This window comes from Rhinolophus ferrumequinum, chromosome 21 (genome assembly GCF_004115265.2).
Source record: "Rhinolophus ferrumequinum isolate MPI-CBG mRhiFer1 chromosome 21, mRhiFer1_v1.p, whole genome shotgun sequence".
In the NCBI taxonomy this organism is placed as follows: domain Eukaryota; kingdom Metazoa; phylum Chordata; class Mammalia; order Chiroptera; family Rhinolophidae; genus Rhinolophus; species Rhinolophus ferrumequinum.
This window is the reverse complement of record NC_046304.1, coordinates 39279811-39296479: the sequence shown is the minus strand read 5'-3', so window position 1 is coordinate 39296479 and position 16669 is coordinate 39279811. Positions and strand designations below refer to the sequence as shown.

Here is a 16669-nt window from a genome sequence, read left to right as displayed (position 1 = left end):
AGTCCTCAGCAGCCTCACCCTAAGTAAGGAGTGGCTTTCCTAACTCCACCCAGACCTCTGATGGGAAGTGGGCTGGGCCTCAGTGGCTCCTGTTAAGGAAGAAAGCCTTCTTTGCACAGGCCTTTGCTGAGTTTCTGGAACCACCAAGAGTTGAAGACCCAGGCCCTGTCCAAGAGCTCTCTCAACCCCAAAGCCTTCTATTCTTGGCCAAGCTTCTGAGGAGCTCATTGCACCTCGTGGTCTCCCATTTTCTCACCTCCCACTTAACCACTCCCATGAGGTGACTAAAATCTAATCATTCTATCCAGTAGGTACTTGTCTGTCTCTTCTTGGTCTACTCTGCTGGCATCAGCTCCTCATTCTATCCTAGATGTTCATTTCACTCTGAACCTCCAATTATCACCCATAGGTAAGCATTCCAAAAGGTGGTATCTACAGAGACCACTCTTCCAAGCTGCAGACCTGTATAAACTTCTGTGTATCCTCTGTGACATGTTGCAAGCATCTCATACCTTAAGACCCCAAATAGTCACCAACCATCTAGCCATTCAATCCAGAAGCCAGCATTTCAGCCTTGACTCCTCTCTCCCTCTGTTACCTCTTTATTTGTTTGCCTAGACCTATCCATTCCACTTTCCTGTCTCTCTGAAATCTGTCTACCTTTCTCCACTGCTGCCGTTCCTATCCTATTCAAGGCTATCACCATTGCTCGACCTCTGCCAAATTCTCCTAAAAGTGGTCTTCCCACGTGTATTCTTGCCCCCTACAGTCCATAGCAACCCAAGTTCTTTTAAAAACAAATCTGATTTCTTCTGTGCTTAACAATTTACCATATCTTCCTTACCATGGCCCTACAAGTTCTTCCCTTCTCCCACCTTCTCTCACCCCACTTTTCCTAACCACTCACAATGATCCAGCCAAGTGATCTCTCTTTTGTTCCTCAAACATACCTACCACAGGGCCTTTGCACTTGTTCTCTGCCCAAAGTACTATGCCCACAATTTACACATAGATTTTCTTACCCTTTGCGCTTCAGCTCAAATGTCATCTCACAGACAGGCCTTCCCTGACCACCCTCTCTAGAGAGGCCTTCTGCTACATCTTGTTTCTGTATTTGTTTACTTGTTTATTTTATATCTCCCCAGCTAGAAGACAACTTATCTGCATGTTCATTACAGTAATCCAAGTAAAATTGCTTGGCATACATTTGACACTCAAGAAACATTTGTTGAATGTGTGAGTAAGTATGACCCACAAGGCCCTGGGGGATCTGTTTCCCTTTCTCTGCCCCAACTTTAGCCACACACCAGCCATCCATATCTCAAACATACCACACTCTTCCTGGGCCTGTACACATTCTGCCTAAACACATAACTGTTCCCTCTGCCTAGGATGTTCCTCTTCACCTAGTTAATTCAGGGCTTCACTTAAAAGATCATTTCCTTCAGGGGAGCCTCCTCTGATCCCGACAAAAAAAATCTCCATGCCATTATTTTCTTCAGCAGCTCGGTTGCCTTCATTCACACTCAGTTTTGTTTCTTCCACATCAGGCTATGCTAATGCTAGTCTGTAAGTTCCACTAGGACAAGTATGTCGCTCTGGCTCACTGCTATGACAGGGCCTCACCCAGAGCCTGGGCCAGTGCAGTCCTTAGTGTTTATTGACTGGTGCTAACTGTGAAGACTGGGCATGTACCCAAAGAGGTCACCACCACAGAGCAGCCCCGGCCAAGTGCTGAATGAATAGTAGAGTCCAATTGTAAAGCAGTTTGGTCTGAGGAGGATTTAGGCAAACAGGGAAGAGACAGGAAGGCTTCCTGCGCATGTGTAAACTCCTCAGGGCAGGATATACTGGGCATCACTGGAGTGAATTCCTGATTCACGCTGTGGAGATACCTGAAGGCCTGGCCTCAATCCTTTGCTCTGGACCCAAGTTCAACCACCTTCTGAGAGTCTCCACCAGCTGATCCCATAGTAACTACTTCAACATATCCCAAAGTTGTCATTCTCCTCACAACTCCTCCTCAGAGTTCCCCATCTTGATTAAAGGTGTTTTCAGCGTCTTTCTCTCCTTTACGCCAAATACCTCAATAAATAATAAAAACCTACTGATTCTAAGGTTGTATCCAGGCTCCACACTCCTGAATGATCTACTTAAAATGCAAGTCTGTTCAAATGATTCCCCTTGAGGACTCCTCATGGCCTACTGGGTTAAAACCCACCCTTAGTCCTGTGTGGTCTGACCTGCTCACCTCCTGCTGCTTCTCCACCCATTCTATGTTCCAGCCATACTTCTGGAGTTAGCTGTTTGGGTTATCTAGTGCTTTCTTGGCTTACCTTGACCTGGTTCATCTCCCACTACAAAAAGCCTTTCCTAAAAAAAAAAAAAAAAAGCCTTTCCTGACCAACTCTCTTACATCATTTGATCCCTCCTCCTACCACTCACTGTGTACTCGTGTATCTCTCAATTTTTATCACACAGTTTGGCAATTATTTTCCTACAGGTCTGGCTACTCCACAAATTGTGAACTTCTTGAGGAAGTACAGCTGTCTTATTTCATGCTTGCATCCCACCCAGCACGGATGCACCACAAGAATTCTTACAGAGCACAGTAACAGCTAAGGTTTACCAGGCTAAGAGTTTCACAGGCACTGACTTGTCAATCCTCACAACCTGAGATAGGTACTATCTTTATACCTAGTGACAACAGAGGAAACTGAGGTTTCAGAGCTCATTTACTCAAGTTCATTTGTCAAGTCCACAGATTAAAATTCGGGTCTGACTCCTGGTCTAACCACTTAATACTATCTCCTCAGTAAATGTTTGCTAAAGATTAAAGAGCCAATGATGGTCCCAAAGTATATGATTTAAAACTTTCCCCGTTTAATCTTATCTTCTGAGGGGAGAGGGCTGTCATAGACCTGTTCCAGGACTCCAGTCACAGAGTAACCGGCATGGAAGCGCCAGTCTAGGTATCTATTGCGGCTGGGATTCTGAGACAGGCTCTTTCTTTCAGAAGGTAAAGGCGGACAGTAAGAGCGGGCAGATATGGGCACACCCAGGAGAGTAGCACTGGATCAGGAGAAGGGTCTGACTGGTGCCAGGCAGGCTGTCTGAGAGGTGGGGGGTCCAGCGTGGGTTCCGGAAGCAGGAAAGGAGAGCAGGTGTGGGATCTAAATTAGGATGAGGGCGAGGAGGACGCTTCGCTCAAAAAGGCACAGCTCGGCCTCCACCCTCAGCGGAGGACCCTCATCTCGGGCGTTTGTTGATTCGCAGGCCTGGAATGGGCTGAGACCCGTCCAGAAACCGGGAACGGAGGTTCGGACAAACCCCTTCGGCATCGTGGGTTTTTTGCCCTGCGGTGCTAACTGCACCCCACTTTAACTCCGGCCTCTTCACAGAAGTGGCTGCACGGTTCAGGGCAAACGCCGAGGTGGGGGGGTGGGGGGGAAAGAGAGCCGGGAACCCCGAGGGAAGGGCGGGGGAGCCTGGGCCGGAAGGCGTCCCAGGCTCGGCTGGGAGCCGGCGCTCTCTTTAGACGCCACCCGCTGCCCCCGCCCCGGAGCCGGCCGGGACGGCACAACGTCTCCGCCCCCAGCGCACCGCGCACCTCACCTTGAACGCCGCCCCACCCACCGCCATCCTATTGGGCCCGCTTGGCCGAAGAGAGATGGCGATTGGCCGCAGTGTCTCCCGAAGGCCCCGCCCATATCCCCGCCTCCGTCCCCGTCCGCCGGTACTTTGGCCGGCGGCGTGGCGCCCCTCCTCCCCGCCCGGTCCCCGCCCCCTGGAGCAAATGCTGCCGAGCTGCGGCCGCGGGGCAGATGCACGCGCTCGGGCCCTTCTAGCAGGCGCGAGCCATCGCTGGGCGCGCGAAAGCGAAAGAAGGAAGAGGAAGGGAGGGCGGGGGCGGGGTGTTGAGGAGGGGCGGGAGGAGGAAGAGGAGGAGGTTGGAGCGTGCTCGCGCTTGGCCTCGAGCCCGCGCGGAGGGAGGGGGAGAGGGGCGCGCGCGCGCACGCTCGCGCTCTCGCTTGCTCCATCCATCCATCCTCCGGTCGCGGCACGCGCGCGCGCTCCGGGCTCGCGCCGCACCCCCCGCCCGGGAGAGGCGGGCTGGAGTGGGGGGCGGGGGGAGGGGCGCGCGGACGGCGCGCGGACTGCGCGCGGGCGGGGTGAGGTGAGGAGGAGGAGGCGGCGACGGGACGAGAAGGGAGGGGAAGGGGCCATGGCCGCCCGGTGAGGCGGCGAGGCGGGGGGGTGGCCCGACCCCCCGGCCCCGGGCCCTGGGTCCCGGGGAGAGGCGAGGACGGACCGACGGACATGGGGCTCCGGAGCAGCCGCCGCCGCCGCCGCCGCCGGAGGACGCGGCCCTGAGAGGCCGCCGGGCCCCGGCGCGGCCCCCCGGGCGGGGTGAGTACGGGACGGAGACAGGGACGGGGGAGGGGCCTGCGGGGGGCGGGGGGCGGGGCCCGAGGCGGGGCTTGGGCCCCCTCCCCCCAGGTCTGGGTCAGCGCCCCTTCCCCTCCCCCCGGGCCGACGCGGAAACGCCCGGCTTCCCCCGGCTTCCCGGCCGGGCCGGGGGCCCCTTGCTCTCCCCCTGTCTGGGTCCCCCCTGGGCGGGGCAGGGCCGGCCGGGGAGGGGGCGCGGGGCCTTTGTTAGGGAGCCAGGCCCCAGCCCCCGGGACAATAGAGACACCCTCCCGGACTCCTATCCCCGACCGGTCAGGGCTGCCGGCGGGTGGGGAAAGAGAGGGGCCGGGACGCGTCCCACTTTGCCCACTCTCTAGGGGTCGGTCTGTCCCGGACCGGCGCCGGCCTCCGGTGGCTCGGCTCTCCTCCCCCCAGTCGGTATGATGCAGCAGCAGTGCCGCAGGGACGGGGGAAGAGCCGAGGCCCGGCCTCCTACCCTCCCCAGTGCCCCTGGCTCATTTGTCAGTCCCCACCCCACTCCAGGCCGGCAGCTCCTTAAACTCGCACCCATCGTTCAGAAGGGCCCCAGACTGTGGGCAGTGTTTCTGAATCCTTTGGTGGGAATTCCTGGACTTTGGGGCTCTTGGGGAGACTTCCGGGCAGGTCCTGAGGGAGGGTGGGTGGTTATCTAAAAGAAGAACAGGTAAGGGGAGTGCCCACTCCTAGCATGCCATCCCACTGGGCTCTACCCCTCTTGCTCATGCTGGCTAGAAATGCCCCTTTCGCTCTAGGTTTCTGTGGACTCTGCTACTCTCCTGTAGTGGGAGGCTTATTTAAAGGGAAGACAGTGGGGTGAAGGTTGTAGGGTCCTAGGGCTTCCTACTTCTGGTAGCAGTACCCCCCCAAGTGGACATCCTGACTGAAAACAGAGGTGACTCTGAGGAGAGCCTGGGGCAGGGGGGAGTGTATTTAGGAGTGTGCAGTTCTTTGCCACACCCTGTGGGTTTGCTTTGAGGCATTAGAGTTCCTTCTCCTCCCCCTGCTGCATTGCACCATGGGTATGGAAGAGGGGTTTGAGTTTTGGGGACCTGGGGTGAGCTGCTGCCTCCTATAGACCCAGACTCTGATTGGCAGTAGAGTCCAGGGCCTGAGTTGAGGCCTGGGAAGGAAGAACTAGGTTGTCTTTGGTTTTCAGGCCCTGAAGGACCATCCAGACTGAGTGAACCTAGGCCTTAGGGAGGGGTATATCCTGATGCCAGGATTACACTCTGGGCAGCGAGGTGTGGAGGGGAGGTGGCGATGTTCAGAGGTGCCTTGGACTCACACCAACACCCCCATCCCCATGTGTGCAGCCGTGTTGCCGCCCGCTGTGCTATGAGCAGTCAGAGCGCCGTCTCCACAAGAGTTTACAAATGAAAATGGAGGAAATGTCTTTGTCTGGCCTGGATAACAGCAAACTAGAGGTGAGGGCTCCCCCACGTGTGCCTCTAGTTCTTTCTCTTGATGTCTCTACGTCTCTATATCTGGCATCCACACCAAAGAGGAATTTGGGTAGTTCAGCCTTGTTCCTTAAAGGGAATAGCCAGCTGAAAAGGCCCAAGGATCCGGAAGAAGAAAGAAGGCAAAGTCAAGATGGGGAAAATGGCAAAGGAAGCATTATTTTTGGCCAGGGTGAATTGGCAGGAGATTTGGTTGGTGAGAATTGCTCTCAGTCCAGGGCTGTGACTCTTGTGACCGTGGCTGTTCTCCCCTGGGCCCAGGCCATCGCTCAGGAGATATACGCGGACCTGGTCGAGGATTCTTGTTTGGGATTCTGCTTTGAGGTACACCGGGCTGTCAAGTGTGGCTACTTCTTCCTGGATGACACGGACCCTGATAGCATGAAGGATTTTGGTGAGCTTCAGGGTGGAAGGAGAGCGGTCTAGTCCTGCCCTGGTAGTGCTTGGAGGTTCCTCCTCTGGAAACTGCACCAGATGCAGAGCCTAGAGCTCCTGTGAGCTTAGGCTGGGGGTTTGAAGAGGCCATGGGGCCACGGGTGGGAACCAGAGGTGAGGGTCCCCTGCCTGCCCTGATCGCCACGCCTCTCCTGTCCCCAGAGATCGTGGACCAGCCGGGGTTGGACATCTTTGGACAGGTTTTCAACCAGTGGAAGAGCAAGGAGTGTGTTTGCCCCAATTGCAGCCGCAGCATTGCCGCCTCCCGCTTTGCTCCCCATCTGGAGAAGTGCCTGGGAATGGGTCGGAACAGCAGCCGAATCGCCAACCGCCGGTGAGGGCTTCCCCCCCTGCTAGAACCAGAGCTGCTCATCCTTTGCAGCTTGTACTATGGTGTAGTCCCCTGTGGGCATTTGTAGGGTACAGAGAGAGGGTGGGTCATGCTTGGCCCCAGATGCCCCACTATACCTCTGAAGTTGGGGGCAAGAGAGACATGGCAGCCTTGACCCTTTCTCTTCCCTACCCTTGTCAGGATTGCCAATAGCAACAGTATGAACAAGTCTGAGAGTGACCAAGAGGATAATGATGACATCAATGACAACGACTGGTCCTATGGCTCAGAGAAGAAAGGTGTTTGGGGATCTGGGGAAACTTGGGGGCACTGGGGTGAGGTGGGCCAGCAGGAATTGGGTGTAACGATCACAAGTTGTTATCTTAAATGAGGGGGGAGAGTGTAGCTTTGTACTTTTCTTTCGGTGTCCTTAGATTGGGAACTTAAAGTGACCCTGCCCTTTATCCTTTTGTCCTACACAGCCAAGAAGAGAAAATCAGACAAGGTGAGAGCTGGGGCAAGCATGAGGGAAATTGGGGCGAAGGACAGATACCCTCCCCTTTGGGCAGGGAGTCCTCGGGTATCTTGACTCAAGTCTGAGGTCATTGGGTGCCTCTGGGTTCCGGGATGAGGGTGTTTGTTGTGGGCAGGAGGGCAGCAGAGGCCTTGGGGGTGGGGGAGGGGGAATATGGGTAGACAGGCCTCTTACTGGGAAGAAAGAGTAGGAATTTGAGGATGTTTCTTTGTCAAATCTTTTTTCCTTCCCTGGGTTCTCGGCTTCCCCCTTATCGTTACCCTTTCCCCAAAGCTATGGTATCTCCCATTCCAGAACCCCAATTCCCCTCGAAGATCCAAGTCTTTAAAACACAAAAATGGTAAGTGGGGCTGAAACAATGGGAGTGATTCTAGCTATGTCTTCTGGGACTCGTTGCTGGAGGGTGGAGGTAGGGGGTTTGGGGGACAGGGGTATTGAGGGAGGGCCTGTGATCCTTCTGTCACCCCCACTTCCTCTCTGGTTATTTTCAGGGTTCTCTGTCTGTACCTCTGCATCAAACACCCTTCCCCTTCTTTTTTCTTCTTCAGGGGAACTTAGCAATTCGGATCCTTTTAAGGTGAGTAGGGGCTGCTGCCCCTCTTCAGTCCCCTGTCATTTTACTTTTTGTGGGTTGGGTGGGATTTAGACAAGTGGGGATTAATGCTAACAGTCAAAAGCACTAGATGGAGTAGTAGTTAGGTTTTGCATATTTACGTTCTGGGACCCAACCCCTCCCTCACCCATGTGCAGGTGGGATGGAAGGAATCACTGGAAAACCGCTGGGCTGTCTTAAGGCCTCCTCTCTTAGGAAGGGACGAGAGAGACTGGTTCTCCACCCCCACCCCATCCCCCCTTCTTTGGCTGCTGCTTCTCTAACTTGTACCTCTGGTTCTCCCCAGTATAACAACTCAACTGGGATCAGCTATGAGACCCTGGGACCGGAGGAGCTGCGTAGCCTGCTCACCACGGTGAGGGACTAGGGAACGGGAAACCTTGGGGAGTGGGCTGTAGCCACAGGCAGTGGTCAAGGCCCTGGAGGAGGCTGGTGACATAGCAGTCAGGGCCATTTAGTCCTCTCTCTGGAATTAGGTTTCTTGGTCATTAGTGGTCTGGAACTGTCTGCTCTGGACACCTTCGGGCTACTTCTGCTTGTGCAATCTAGCATTTATACAGACGAGAACATCTAGGGTCTAGAGTAGGTTCCCCTCCATCGCTTCTTTCAGCTTATATTCCTCTTCCAGCAATGTGGGGTGATTTCTGAACACACCAAGAAGATGTGCACAAGGTGAGCTCAGAACTTAGAAAGGGGGCCAGGGGCCCTCCTGCACATTCATCCTGGGCATAGGTAGGGAGTACCCCTGGACTTGAGCAATGGGACTCCCACCCTACCCCTCCCCTCTAATGTCAGGCCTTAGGCCACAATATGGGAGCTCTCCGTTTATCCCTTCCCTGTTGGTGTCCATCCTTCCCACCTCTGCCGAGGGGAGGGGCTTCATTTGAGTTCCTCAGACCCTTCCTGCCTTGTCAGGATCTGATCATTCTCTCCCCACCAGGTCCCTGCGCTGCCCCCAGCACACGGATGAGCAGCGGCGAGCAGTGCGGATTTACTTCCTCGGACCCTCCGCGTAAGTGATCCTCCAAAAGGGTGGTGGGTTGTAGAAGGTTAGGCTAGTTGGTATCCCTAAAGCCCTTCTCTGGCCCCTCCCCTTTTCAGCGTCCTTCCAGAGGTCGAGAGTTCCTTGGATAATGACAGCTTTGACATGACTGACAGCCAGGCCCTGATTAGCCGACTTCAGTGGGATGGCTCCTCTGATCTCTCACCCTCTGATTCAGGCTCCTCCAAGACGAGTGAGAATCAGGGATGGGGTCTAGGTAGGTGATCCAGTTGGGCCTAAAGCAAAGGAATGGGGGCACCTTGTATTCTCCTGCCACAACCCTTCTCTCATGTCTTATGTTTCTTTCTCTTCAGGTACCAACAGCTCTGAGTCACGGAAAACGAAGAAAAAGAAATCCCATCTGAGCCTGGTAGGGACTGCCTCCGGCCTAGGCTCCAACAAGAAGAAGAAGCCAAAGCCACCGGCACCCCCGACGCCCAGCATCTATGATGACATCAACTGACTTGGGTGCAAGGGATAGCCTTTGGCTGAGCAGAGCCCTCTCTCCTGACCCCCACCCAGGTGGCATAGCCTGGCAAATGGACGGCTGCTGGGGGTCTGGGCTTGGGAAGCTTGGTGGGCCAGGCAGGCAGAGGATCCAATTATGCACCCCTGGGGGGTGTCAGGGTCCTCTGTGATGGAGCACGACCCCTTGGTATGCAGGACTCAGACCTGGACATAATTATGCCTTGGACATAAATTTGGTGGGGAGGCGGTTTTCCTATTTATTCTGTGAGTTACTGGATGTCCAGCTAGGCCAGGGGCCTGACATGGGCACTGTGCCAGGGCACTGCCTGCCCCCCACCCCAGGAACTGGACTAAGCCCTGCCGAGGAGCATTGTGGCTACCCGGGAGGCTATGGGTTGGAAGCTGAGCCTGGAGGCGGCCTCCCCCAGCTTCCCTCAGCAATGTGAATGGGTCCGGTGCTTGGAGCTGAGGGGCAGGGCTGGGCGTGTCCTGTCTGTGTGCAGAATCCTATCAAACGCCCCCAATCCCAGGGGTAGGCAGGCACAGCGAGCTGTCTGCTGAGGTAGGCATCCAGAACTGCTGCCGCCTTCCCTGCCCCTCAGAGGGGCAGCCCTTTCCCCTCAGTCCCCATGGGCCTCCTCAGCGACAGGAGCTGTCCTTTTATTGTTGGGTGCCAGGAAAGGGCCTCCAGCCTCTAGAGCTTCAAGGAATGGGCAGGGGGAGGGTAGGAAGAGGGAGCTGTGTATCAAAATGACTCCCCCTGCCTTTCCTCCCTAACCCAGGGCTGGTGAGGAGTGGGGCCCCAAGGTGAGAGGGAACGGTGCTGCTTTATTTGAAATGTTTTCTTACCTCATTCCCTGCCCCAGGAAGGGGCCCAGCCTCACCCTCCTGGGGTGGCCCCATATTCCTCCTGCCTACCCTGCCCCACTGCCCTACCAGGGCAGCCCAAGTTCCCAACTGCTGCTTGCCACCCCCCTTTCACCTTGACCAGCTTCAGTTCCTCTCTCGATGCTCCTGCCTCTGAAGCCTGCCATTTCCCCTTCCTTAGCCGCTTTTAAGTTATTTATTCTGTACTTGTGGTTTGGGGCTCTGAGGAAAATCCTGATCTTTTACCTCTCCCCCTGTGCTAGGAGTGGGGCGGGAAGAGGGTAATAATCTCTGTGCTCTGGGTTGTCAGTGGAAGGGGAAGGGGTGTCATGTCTAGGCATTGCCCCTCTGTGGGACTGTCATGCTAGTGTGCCCATCTGCCTGGTCTACATCCTGAAGAGATGTACCGTCCCACCTCCATGCGGGCACCGTCCCCCCAGGAGCCAAGCTGGAGGACTGCAGTCTGGGCTGGGAGCGGAGCGGACTGACAGGTGGAGTTGACCCTGAGCCAAGGTCTCTGGCATTTGCTGGATGTGTCCCCTGCCCTCCTCCCAGGAGGAGTTATCCCACATTTGGGTAGCTAGTACCCAGGACTGGTTGGACTGATTTGGGCTTGGGATCCTAGAGGGTTAAGGGAACAACGGAGATGGGGTTGCAGTACCCTGTTTAGAACCCCAACCTCCCCCCCCCGGGTGGTTCCGGTTGTGGCTGACGCCTGGTTACAAATTGGTTTTTAACCCAAGAATTGTGATTTTTTAAAAAAAAGCCAAACATTTTGGCAGGAGTTAGAATAAATCCTGGGGCCTGGGCTCCTCTGTTCTTGCCCCTCCAGTCTTCTCCCTCTAAGGGGAAGCCAGAGGGCAAGGAGGATCTCAGCCAGCCTCCAGCCTGCTCCTAGATGTCTTGGGAGTAGGCTGGAGGTAGAGGGAGGAAGGCCAGGGGCCACTCTCCCTTCTGAGAGGCAGCTGCAGCTCAGGCCCCAATATACCCTTTCCCCCTTCTGGTTGGAGGGAGAAGTGGGAAGTAGTTTGGGAACTGGTTTGTCCACATCCACTTCCCCATTGTTCCTTGGCCCGCCCTCAGGGCAGAGCCCCCTGCCCAGGCTGGGTAAGAGATGGGCTTGGTCCAGCAGGGACCCTGAGGGAGCAAACCCCTTTCCTTCTGGGGAGAGTGCGCCCCCCTACCATGTAGTTGAACAGGGGCTAGGAGCTCCCCATTCCCCTCCCTCTAACAGCAGGCTGTGTGGGTTTCAATTCCCATCCTTCCACCCCCGGCTAGGTGTCGTCCACCCTGTATCCTATCATGTGTCTGAGTGTGTGTGTGGGGGGGGTTCTGTACTAATTTCCATGGCTGGTGGCTTTTCCTTCCATGCATCACTCCCCCCCGCATGCCCAGGGGCCACCCGCCTGGCATTACCGCATGCTGGGGTCATTGGGGGAGGGGGGTGGGGCTCACGCTGTCCTGTGGTCTTGAGATTTTTATTTTTGCATATGTAATCCATCCTGTACAGGTAGCTAACTTTGTAAACGCTGTGTATTTCCCCTGCCCCCATGGCTGCTGGTGTAAATAAACTGCATCTCCCGTTGGTAGCCTGGCCTACCCACCCTCATTACCCTGTTGCTGGGGGCAGAGCAAAGCCATTCTCTTAATGTCACAGGAGGCTCCACAGCCACAAAATGGAACTTTATTCAGTCACAGACACTGACCCTCCAAGAGTCCCAGAGGCAAGGCCCTGGGGCTCAGTGCTCCATACCCTGAGCTGTCCTTGGAGCTAAGCAGGGGAGCACACTGGCTGAGGGCCAGAACTGTCTCTTGCTTACACCCTTAGGCCTAGGGTAGCAGCAGCTGTGGCCTGGCCTCTCCCAGTACTGGGGGCTTGGCTTTGTGCCCCAATCCCCTTCCTGATGGAGCTCTATAAAGGACTATAAAAAAAAAAAATACAAGCAAAGTGCTTTGAAGAAAGGGAGAACACTGGAAACTGTCCAGAACATGGAGAACACCCTATTCCTGCTACAGAAGTGGAGGGAGAAGGGAGAGGTGGCTAGGTGCCTATAGGGCAAGCTGATATAATCTTCATTCCTGCCTGTGTGATTTTTGTCTCAAAATATGGATATTCCACTGAGGAAATGAAAGATACTCCAGACGCCCTACAGAAGTATGCTGGGGCCATGCTGAGCTGCCCTGGCAGGCAGCTCTGAGGAGAACACATGCAGGACAACGGGAAGAGCTAGGGTCAGCTGGGAGGGAACCCTCAGCCCAGGCTCCCCACTGAGCTGGGCTACCAGCTTGGCTCTGAACTTCAGGACCCTAAAAGTGAAGGAAGATGACATCCCTGTTTCTACCTGAGTTGTGCTTGCACAGAAGGGATGTCTGTATCCTCGTGGACGTGAAGGGGAGGCCCTGTAATTGCCTCCTGTGTCCTTTGGAAAAGGACCCATCACATCCTTTCCACTCCCCCTCCCAGGCCCTTGGGCCCAGCTCTGGCCAGGAAAGGGGGGAGGCCATAAAGGAGGAAGACCATGCCTTTCATTTTCTCCCTACGTCCTTATCGTCCATACATCCCAAATACTAGGAAGCTGAAGAAGACAGTGACCCCCACTAGGGAGACAGTGGCAGGTGCGGTAAAGAACTGGCGGTAATTGATACGGAAGTACCAGACCACACCCAACAGCACCACAAACACAGGCACCATAAGGCTGCCCACACTGACACCAAGGCTGGGGGGCTCAGTGGCTGAGGAGGAGGCCAGGGAGGCTGAGGGGCCTGAAACAGCTGACCCTGGGGGTGAGCGGTGGCAGTGAATCACACAGTTGTTGGTAATGTTCAGGGAGCGCAGTGTGCGGGCTGGGTCCTGCAGCAGGCGGCCCTGGTAGATCAGCTTCATCTGGCTCTCTTGTCCAGGGAAGTATTTACTGTAAGGATGAAAGAGAAGGAAAGACAGAGGGTGAGGAATGAGAAGACAAACAGGCCTGGACCAACAAAGCCGGGCACTGGGGGAGAGCTAAAGGGTGGGTTTTAAGAAAATACCCCACCCATCCCTCGAAGGGGCTGGACCTGACATTTCCTTGATGCTCCCATGTCTATACCAGTCTCCTGAGGCAACCAAAGCTGGGCACATGAGGTATGAAGAGCCTCCAGTCCAGTCCACTCACCTCTTCAGGGCACCCACGGTATCTTCTGGCCTGGCCACAGCTAGCTCCTCGGTGTCATTGAGGAACTTGAGCCGCACGTTGATGAGGCCAGGGCTGGGAGGCAGGCAGGTGCTATCCTCACATCTCAGAGGGCCTTCTGGACTGCTGCTTTCTGGGCCCGCTGCTCTTTTGGGCAGGCCTTGGATGTCAAGCAGATGCTCAAGGCTGGGCTCCACACCACCCCCAGCTCCAGGCTCCCCTGTGGAGTCTCCCCCACCTTCGCCAGCCTCTTCAGCTTTCTCATCATTACCCTCTGATGGATGGGGGAGTTCAGTTGGCTCTGGGGTGCCTTGGCCTGCCACCAGATGGTCCACATGCCCCAGGTGGAGGACGGCTGTGTCGCCAGCTGACACAATAGTGCCCAGGAGCTGGTTGCTACTGCTGTCTGCTACGTAGGTAGAGAGCCAAGCTAGGATCAAGGCTAGAATCAGCACCACCACACCTGCCACCACAGTCACCTCATTACCCACACCCTCAATGAGGGTGACATCAGAGAGTTCCATGGCCTGGCTGCTGACCGGGTCCACACTGCAGGAACAAAGGGGGAGAGCATCAGCAGGGCTTATAGGGTTGCAACCAGGTTTCTAGTTTGTTTTGGTTCTAACTGACCCAGCGCTAAAAGAAAATGGAGTTCACTGTCCTGTACAAGAGGGAACAAACCTTCCTAACTCTGGACCCCCAACCTAAAGCTCTGGACTTACCTTTCGCCTCTATTGTGAAACTCTAACTTTCAAGTTCCACACCCTTCTTCTCTCACATTCCAACCCCCCAGTGATCATCAGGAAAACCTGACAGCTTCGTCACTTTTTTGGTAAGTGGCGAAAAACATTTGCTTCTCTTGAGCCCTGAGTTTCTCTAGGATTTCTATCACTTGGTCAAGCAACTATGCCCCACTGAGGAGACTCCAAGGTGGCCTCAGGGAGACCAAAAAGCTTGGAATATTTTATTTGGGGGCCCCTTTGGAGGCACAGTGCAATCACTCTTGTCAAGATTGTCTCATTTGAACCCTATCTCATTTATGGTTCCATATCTAGGTCCAGAAGTTGAGCCAAAGAAAATGTATCTTCAAAAGCAGAGTCAGACCTCCCCAAAGGGACAAAAGACAGAAAACCCCAAAGGCCCTATAGGGGTCATCAGCAGTCACTACGCAGCAGACACTGTGTCTGCCTCCTCTGAAACTCTTCTGGCAAGCGAGCCCTGAGGAGCAAAGTAGGACAGACACCAGAAACACCACCGTCCTGATTCACCGTCGGCTCACAACTGCAAAACCACAACCTGAGTGGAACGGATTTGGAAGACTCCAAAATAGGCCTCACAATCTGTATCTCAATCTCTTTTTTTGTACTGTGTATGTTCTCCCTTGGCAGTTTCTTAGAAAGGCAGGATCTCAGCTTGCTCTTTGAGTACCCACTCTTTCTCTTGGAAAATCGGCTAATTTCACAGCAATCCCTGGGCAAATCCAGTCTAACGATGGTCATTACCGGACTATCCTCACAGCATCTCTAAAGCTTCATTACACTTACATACCTGTCCATCTCTTTCTACTAGGCTCCTGGAAGACAAGGGTCACATGTACCATAGTGCCCAGGTACTCAAAGAATATTTATGGAACATATCAACATGACTAGTTTCCACATCCTTATTTATTACATGGGCCCTGGAGTAAGGAAAAAAAAATGTATAATCCCGGTCTTGCCTCTTACTAGCTCTGTAATCTTGGATAACACTTCTCAGAGCCTCAGCTTTCTCATCAGTAAAATGGGGTTAAAAATAGTACCTACCTCATAAGGTTGTTTTGAAGATGACGGGAAATCATCCAAGCAAAATACTTAGCAGAATGCGTAGCACATTGCAATTGTTCAATAAATAAATGGTAGCAATTATTTACCACTCCCACAACTAACCCCTGATCATAAATTAATGTCACCAACCCCTATTTACAGAAAAGGAAACTGCGGCGAACAGAGGCGAAAACGACAGGCACAGGGAACTTTAGGGGGCAGGGGCCGGGCAGGACCCTAAGTCTCCCGCCTCAGAGGCCTTCGCTCTGAGCCTGTGAGCGACTCTGACCGCGCGGTGAGGGGGCGTCCCCGACCCTGCCTTTTCGGAGGAGGTCCTATTCCCGCAGCACTGGAGAGAGATCCGTGGGCCCACCCAAGCCGAAAAGCTGCCTGGTCCCGGCCGCCGTGCACAAGCCTAGTTCTCCCAAGCCCGTGAGGGGTAGAGTCGGGTGAGGGGGGGGTCACAAACCATCCACACCCCTTAAACTTCGGGGCGGGGCTGAGGGCGGGGCTTGAGTACGCGGGGAGTCATGGGAAATTAAGAGGGGATTGGACCAGTACTATGTTTGGATAGGGAAGGAGGTCCTCACCTGAAAGGTCCAGACTAAGTGTTTGACTTCGTAAGGACGGCCCATGGACTCACCTTTCCGTAGCGGCCGGGGGAGGGGCTGGCTACCCCCGGATTCTGTCCAGGGTCCAGTCTCTTCCGGCTTTTCCCGGAAGCTGTTAGACCCAGAGACAGGAAGTCCCACCTCCGCGCCTTGCACTGATGACGCAAAAGATACGTAAGGCGGGCTGACGTATTCTTTAAATAAAAGGGACAGGTTTCTCAGCGGAAGGAGGGGCGGAGTCATCGTTGGCGGGATCTTGGTCCTCTGGAGGCGGGGCCACGCCTAGTGGGCGGGACCTGAGAAGCCGTGGGTTGAGGGGTGGAGCCAGGAGGGAGGTGGGATAGGCGCTAGAAGGAGGCGTGGTTTCGCGAACGGAAGACTGAGCGGGCTGGCACCACTGGTTAGGACCCAAATGGTGCTTCCTTCTTTCCAGCCTTTTTCTTCCGGCCTTGCTCCCAGCCTCTCGGGCTGATTGGGTTTACTGCTTCTCCGTTGGCAGGATCAATAAGGACTGGTCTCTGACCTCCAAGAATTAACCTCAGGGCTAGTCGGGAGACAAACCAGGAGACAATTTAGTCACCTTCCGGTGCTCGGAAAATGCGGCCCGAGGTACTGTGAGAACTTGGTCAATCAGGCGAGAAAGCATTTCAAAGAAGGCACAGATTCAGCGCAGGCTCAGGGCACAAGAAAAGCCGGAGCCCAAAAAAAGACAGGAAAAAAAGTTCAGCTTTCGAGAACTTACGCAGATTTTTGCAATTACATTTTTCTCTAAAGATGTGCTGGGGCGTTTGTGGTTTTCTGGTGAACTATTGATTCAAGTATAAATAACTCAGACGGAGGCAAACTCATAAGCGAAGAGCTGGGTGGTTTTCACCAACAGAACACC

General features: G+C 54.7%; 2 protein-coding genes across 13 annotated transcripts; one reads left to right on the top strand and one right to left on the bottom strand.

The window, feature by feature from the left end:
- The first annotated feature begins 4287 nt into the window (after positions 1 to 4287).
- On the top strand, positions 4288 to 11789 carry ATXN7L3 (ataxin 7 like 3). Of its 10 annotated transcripts, none has more exons than XM_033089660.1 (13): positions 4288 to 4410; positions 5763 to 5873; positions 6171 to 6303; positions 6507 to 6678; positions 6877 to 6974; positions 7110 to 7180; positions 7484 to 7550; positions 7702 to 7787; positions 8110 to 8178; positions 8452 to 8495; positions 8764 to 8835; positions 8925 to 9082; positions 9180 to 11789. In XM_033089660.1, the coding sequence occupies exons 2-13, from the start codon at positions 5823 to 5825 to the stop codon at positions 9326 to 9328; spliced, it is 1170 nt and encodes a 389-aa protein (XP_032945551.1). In that variant the 5' UTR covers positions 4288 to 4410; positions 5763 to 5822; the 3' UTR covers positions 9329 to 11789. The 10 variants fall into 10 exon arrangements, with proteins under 10 accessions (XP_032945551.1, XP_032945552.1, XP_032945550.1 ...); XM_033089661.1 differs by lacking the exon at positions 4288 to 4410 and adding an exon at positions 5145 to 5341; XM_033089659.1 differs by lacking the exon at positions 4288 to 4410 and having other exon boundaries at positions 7158 to 7180; positions 7505 to 7550; positions 7759 to 7787.
- Positions 11790 to 11868: 79 nt separating this feature from the next.
- On the bottom strand, positions 11869 to 15933 carry TMUB2 (transmembrane and ubiquitin like domain containing 2). 3 transcript variants are annotated; one of them, XM_033089665.1, is made up of 3 exons: positions 15816 to 15933; positions 13353 to 13919; positions 11869 to 13112 (listed from the first exon to the last, which is right to left on the bottom strand). In XM_033089665.1, the coding sequence occupies exons 2-3, from the start codon at positions 13892 to 13894 to the stop codon at positions 12746 to 12748; spliced, it is 909 nt and encodes a 302-aa protein (XP_032945556.1). In that variant the 5' UTR covers positions 13895 to 13919; positions 15816 to 15933; the 3' UTR covers positions 11869 to 12745. The 3 variants fall into 3 exon arrangements, with proteins under 3 accessions (XP_032945556.1, XP_032945555.1, XP_032945554.1); XM_033089664.1 differs by having other exon boundaries at positions 15763 to 15890; XM_033089663.1 differs by lacking the exon at positions 15816 to 15933 and adding an exon at positions 15173 to 15701.
- Between the last annotated feature and the right edge of the window lie 736 nt (positions 15934 to 16669).